The following is a 6311-nucleotide window of genomic DNA, read 5'->3' on the forward strand; positions in this document are numbered from 1 at the left end:
ATGTAATACATTGTACAGCTTTTGGAGAGTTTGAATGACAGTTTGCATGAAGCTGGATCTCAGAAAACAGTCTGGAATATTTCATCAGCTCATGTATCAATTAGTATGATATTCGAAGAAGTGAAATTTAGTTGGGTCTAGCAAGTTTTTATTGTGTGATTTACATAATACAGTTTGTGAATATAAAGGGACCCTCTCAAGCGCAATGCAACTTTCTAGGGGAATTCCCGAGCGCTCTTATTTATGATCAATATATTTTCTCATTTTAATATGGAAATGACCTTCCTCATGTATACCATGCAATCTATAGGCCTACTTCAACTTATAATAACAATCTGGATTTATAAAGCTATAAATACATCTCTACGCGTCTTAACAGATATTAGTGATACATTTTTTTTTTTTTTTGGTGAAGTAATCCAGAATGATGTATACAATGAATAAAAACAATTGTCGTCTGTCATTGCTTTTAAGTTTGATTCAAAACAACCCCAGGGTGAAAACGAATATAGGCCACGTTCTGTGAAAGGACTACATTTCATTAGAAATTGTGGTATCCTTAAAATATTCTGATATTATTAAAATCATTGGAAAAGCAACCATCGTTGTCATGCAACTCTCTTAAAGCGTATCTGCAATATTTTATAGGAGGGATAAGACCGCGCTGGAAGGTTACTGGACAGGTGGTTATCTCATCAACTCAGCTCGCAATTAACATACGAAAAAGAGGATCATGGGGGACCAATGGTCACCGATTAGGCATTGTTTTCTATATAGAGGGAGCAAGTAGCTACAAGTAGGACAGTGTGGCTTCAATATGAGAACCTTGATAATCTCAATTTGACATTTTAACAACTTATGTGATGGGTATTATTCACACAGAATAATGTACGTCATTTGCTTGAAGTTGAATTGCGTCAATGACTAATGCGATCTCTGATGTGGCATGTGAGATTGATGTTGGTACAAAAAGTGCTTGCAAAAGAAACAGATCAAACAATGCGTTCATAACTTGTGCATCAGAGCCATCTTTACACAGAGTTTGGCCAACGCGGTTCGAGTTGGACACGGTGGCCCGAATTCACAAAGCAAGGTTTGAGCTCAAACCTCCTTTTGTTCCGCCAAACCAGGTTTGTAAATAACAAAAGGAGGTTTGGCGGAACAAAAGGAGGTTTGAGCTCAAACCTTGGTCTGAGCTCAAACCTTGCTTTGTGAATTCGGGCCAATATGGCGACTACTGTTTTGTTGGACAAGCACAACACAAAAGAATATACGCCATGTTGGGACACAGTGAAACCAAGTTGGCAAACTATGTGCATATATGGCTCTGATGTGCATGTGCTAATTGCGCCCTCATAGTATCGATTATCCCAGGCGATAACGCAATGGTACTGATCCTTTGTGTGCAGAGGGCATTAGTGTCCCAGTTGTTGGCGCATGAAGGCTACCCCGCGTTCTCCCGTCAGGTCCGCCAATACCTCGGTGGCTTCTTTCATAAATTTGTCTTCCAGAAGGAGGTGTCTAAGCACGGGTTCATCCACGTCCAAACACCGCGTGGTCAGGTCCGCTGCGACGTCATCCGCGCTTCGGGTTTTGTCCATGTCGGACACGTCACGATTGAGACCGACGAGTTGGCGATGGTCGATCTCGTTGACGGTTTCGTCGTTTATCAGCCTCTTCATGTCATTTTGGAGACCTCCTAAAAGCCCGGTAGCGATGGGACCTGGCTCGACTAGACACACCCTATAATAATATCATAATAGGAAAAGAAAAGACAAGGGAGGAGACCAGGCCTCATTCTACAAGACGAAGAATAAAAGGTGCCTATGAGAATAGATGATACACATAAAATGTGGGAAAAGATGATTTCGACAAGACATTTTGAAAACCTCTTGTTCAGTCATCCGGGAAAGGAAAGGTAGGAATAAGGTAGGAATAAGGCCTCGTACACATATATTACGCAGTAAAACTGCATCGTTTGAAACAAAACAAAAAATTTGTTGCGCGTAGTTGTCATTCATTTACACATTTAAAAAAAACCGCGGTGAATTTTTTGGAGCAGCAGTTTACCGCGTGATATCTGACCGAGCCTTTATTTTCTTTCTCCTTATTCTAAAATAGAGCTTAAGTTACAAGTTCCATTTATACATAGGTTTCAAAGTGGGGCCCTTTTTTTGGACGCACGTTGTAGAGCTCTTGCCTCTATACCGATTTTTGTTCTTCTTCATCATGAACTAAATGTCATGGGAAATATATACACGCTCCGTTTGTGTATCTTTTTTTAATTAAACTCCAATTCATGTATTTAGACTTGTTTGGTTTTTACTGAACGTCTGGTTAAATACAAACAAGTAATTACTTAAAACTCATCACTGTTGCATATGAGAGCGTCATTTTCGATCGTATTTTAACTTTCACTCATCGGTTCTAACTCAATATCACTATCACATGCCGCGGTATAGACCGCATTATAGTAACTGACGCAATCGGGCAAATGACGCCTCATGAGTATTAACGGGCTCTAGGTATATAGTTCTTACCTTATGCTGAAAGCTCTCACGCTGGCTGCTAGAGCTTCGAAAAAACCCTCTACGCCGAACTTTGTTGCACTGTAAATATCGAAGTATGGCCAAGCTGAGGACAAAGAGGGAAATAAAAAGGATTTTATTTTTAAAGAGTAAGGGGGAAAGAGAGGGAAATAGTGATAGAAAGGGAGTGCATGGCGAATGGAAGGAAGATGAGGGAAGAGAGTTAAAAAAAAACCCATAGGAGTCAAAGAAAAATGAGAGACAAAATAAAGTCCTGTTAGAGAAAGACAGAGCGAAAGAGAGAGAGAGAGAAGTAGAGACAGAGAGAGAGAAGCAGAGAGAGAGAGAGAGAGAGTGTGTGTGTGTGTGTGTGTGTGTGAGAGAGAGAGAGAGAGAGAGAGAAAGAGTGGGGGAGGGGGGGGGGGCGTTACCTTGCCTAGACATGTCGCTCGATACAGTCACAATTTTCCCAGCTTGTCTTTCTTTCATGTGAGGCAAGACCGCCTGCGCGAGTCTGATAGGTCCGATTGTATTCACATTGAACAATTTGTCGATCTGTTCCCGCGTGACTCTTTCGGGAATCTCGTTAAAAGCAAGTCCTGCAACGTTGACTGCAAAAAGGGGGAGAAAAGACAAGTTGCAGTTATTCTAAACTGTAAATTACTGGCCAAGTTTAAGTTCGTGTTATTCTATTTACTTCTACAGTCTACAGTCTATCAAATGTTTGGTTTTGATCGTACACGTGACCAGGCATTTATTTTTTCTAACACGTAATTTTATTAATTACCGGTCATTAGCCAATAGTAAAATCATGTTATAAAACATACTTTTTTATAAACATCATCTTATAAAACAAATAACACACACAATTTTGTTCGGGTATTAGTAAAATTACCCACATGCTGTACCTTGTGTGGGTAATTCGTACTTAAATGCTCCCACTGCTATGTATTATTTGTATATTATATACCTCTCTGCATAAATTTTGCTGAGATCCCCAATGTGTTACGTGTAAAAAGTTTCTTTGTGCGAGCGCGGATACCATACAGTGCTTTTTGTCTGCGATTCCCGAATGATCGAACTATTCAGGCAACTTTCCAGCGAAGATTTACTGACATTGTTTCATAATTTCTGTAATGTTTGAACCAGTCTTTATTAAGAAAAGGATAAGGTAAGAATTATTTGTAGATTTGATAGTGAATTTGGTATATAAAAGATACATCGACTGCTTTAATATTCAAAGCGTAGCTGTTTCTATTGTGGCTCTCGGGGACGTTGCATCCTGATATGACCCCGACGCGCGCCGGGGCGTCCCTTAAGCCTATAGAAAAAGCGATGCCTCTCATAGCAGTCAATATATATATATATATATATATATATACTAATAAATTGTGTGCATGCGCTAAATATCTTTAAATCCGAAAGAAATGACTTACTTAAGATGTCGATTCTTCCTTGCACTCTGATGACGTCACGAACCACATCTGAAATATTTTTATCGTTTGTGACGTCCAACTCCCTGATGAAAACTGTTTTGTCAAGGGCGTCGCCTACGGCAGCAACTAATTCTGCCTTTTCCGACATCACGATCACGGTGGCGATGACGATGTACCGCTGATCGACGTCGAAGGCGAGGCGTTTGGCCGTAGCGAGACCGATGCCCGCCGAACACCCAGTAATGAGTACGATTTGAGGAACCATGTTTCGTGCGGGAAATCGGTGATAACGGGAGACGTAGCCTAATTGTTAAGACTGCGGTAGAAAGGGAGAAAGGGAGAGAGAGAGAAAGAGAAAAGAATTTGACTTACAATCATTTTAAAACTCTAAATTGTTTTTGGTTCCCCTGAGAAAGAAAAGCATTTTAATTATAATTAATTTAAAATTCTAAATTGTTTTATGGTACCCCTGAGAAGAGTAAGTGTGTGTGAGAGAGAGAGAGAGAGAGAGATAGAAACAGAGAGGGTGTGCGTGTGGTTCGTGACGTCATCAGAGTGCATGGAAGGATTGACATCTTGTACTGCTAATAATTTATCAACGAAATTAAAATCAAATAAAACTGGTAATTTTTTTTGATTTTTTAGATATTTGTACATCAAACTGTAAACGTATTTTTTTTGAGAGATTAGAAATTTCTTCAATAAAACTGTAAATTATGGGTTGCTTCATTTAAACTCTTAATTAGCAACATATTGAAATCACAGTCATTGTGTTTATTTTTAACATAGACCTTAGCAGTACTAGAGTCCTAGAGGCTGTTCACACCGGCAGAGATAGCGCGCGCTAGACCGCGCTATCTCTGCGGTTTGGAAGGTACAACGTCGTTTCGGTCCGCCCAACAGCGAGCCACGGCGAGCCAAAACGGCGTGCCACTGGAGCACCTCTTGGGGGTGGTCCACGAGAGATAGCCCGGTCTATCGCGCGCTAGAAAAAAGGGGGTGCTACGATAGACCGCGCTATCTCATTGCGGTGTGAACAGCCTCCTAGACTATCCGCTGTGCCAATAGTCGACCAGATTATGCCGATATTTGAGAACTTTGAAAAGTAATTCGAGCAATCAATTTGAGAGGTTAACTTGTATGACAACGCACAGCAGATTCTCAGCGTAAGCTGGTTAAGACTGTCAAAAAGTTTTAAATGGGGGGTTAAAGTCCAATAAGAAGCTAGGTCACTGACAATTCCCAAGACAAATAACAAACAACATTAATGAGACCCGCTCAAGGTAAGAGCATGATAAACTCTCATCTTCCTGATAACACATCCCGTGATTTGCATCATACATGGAACGTATATACATGTATACAGTGCGTCCCAGAAAAAAACGAAACCGAGAATTATCGATGTTTAATCATAACTTAATCACAATTATAATAAATAAATGACACATATCTGTAAAACTTAGATCCCCCTCTTTCATTTGATGCCACTCATATTTCACGCGTGAGTGATTACAAACAATTTGAAGAAAGAATACCAAAAAGCCATTCGGCGAACAGTACCTGAATTTCAAAGAGAAAATCTCACTTCCAGAAAGTTCATTTTCTGCCGTTTCATATGACAACCTTTGGTCTACTGAGCAAGGCGGGAAGATTCGCCGGCAATTCGCTCTTTTCGCAAACAAACACCTCACCACTTATTTCTATTCAGAGCCAGAAAGGCGTTAATTAAATTAATTTAACTCAGATAACACCCCCTGGCTCGAAATAGAGGTTTTGCTACAGTATTTACATTAGAATATAGTTACCAAAGGATTCCAGTAACAAAGACAGCGTGTACTTGAACGTCAGTAGTATTAGTAGAAAAGACTTGTATGCGTTGGCTGTAGGTGTATCACGTATGAACTTACCGGTAGCCGATTCTATTATGGATGCATGATTCTACGTAGCGATACTGGTTGAACTCTGGCACACGTCTGAATAGTTGTATACATGGGTGTCGATCCTTACGTAATACCTATTCATCAGGGGGGGGGGGGGTGAATGAATAGATCATCCCCCCTGATGAATAGGTATCAGTTACGGATCGACACCCATGGTTGTATTATTATACCAAGGAGTTTTAAGAGCTGGAGATCCAACTGGCAACACATTTTTCAAAGCAGCTGCCGTTTTCTAAGATTGCACAATAGAATCTATTTTTGTTCTGTTACCTTTGATGTCCGAGGTTCGAATATCATTGAAAAGCTTGAGTAGTGATTTTTTTCAGAAAGAAATATCTTTAAATATTTCACTTCTTATTTGAACGAACAAGGGGAAAATCGAACAGATGAAAAAATATGAATACGAA

General features: G+C 40.1%; 1 protein-coding gene across 3 annotated transcripts; it reads right to left on the reverse strand.

Moving 5' to 3' along the window:
• Nucleotides 1-1229: 1229 nt before the first annotated feature.
• Nucleotides 1230-5952, reverse strand: LOC575564 (retinol dehydrogenase 8). Of its 3 annotated transcripts, none has more exons than XM_003727039.3 (5): nt 5872-5952; nt 3965-4280; nt 2960-3139; nt 2541-2634; nt 1230-1743 (listed from the first exon to the last, which is right to left on the reverse strand). In XM_003727039.3, exons 2-5 carry the CDS (start codon nt 4227-4229, stop codon nt 1416-1418), a joined length of 867 nt encoding a protein of 288 aa, XP_003727087.2. In that variant the 5' UTR covers nt 4230-4280; nt 5872-5952; the 3' UTR covers nt 1230-1415. The 3 variants fall into 3 exon arrangements, with proteins under 3 accessions (XP_003727087.2, XP_781050.2, XP_030839173.1); XM_775957.5 differs by having other exon boundaries at nt 5770-5875; XM_030983313.1 differs by lacking the exon at nt 5872-5952 and adding an exon at nt 5525-5751.
• Nucleotides 5953-6311: the final 359 nt, after the last annotated feature.

Source organism: Strongylocentrotus purpuratus, unplaced genomic scaffold (genome assembly GCF_000002235.5).
Source record: "Strongylocentrotus purpuratus isolate Spur 01 unplaced genomic scaffold, Spur_5.0 spur5_scaffold_13, whole genome shotgun sequence".
In the NCBI taxonomy this organism is placed as follows: domain Eukaryota; kingdom Metazoa; phylum Echinodermata; class Echinoidea; order Camarodonta; family Strongylocentrotidae; genus Strongylocentrotus; species Strongylocentrotus purpuratus.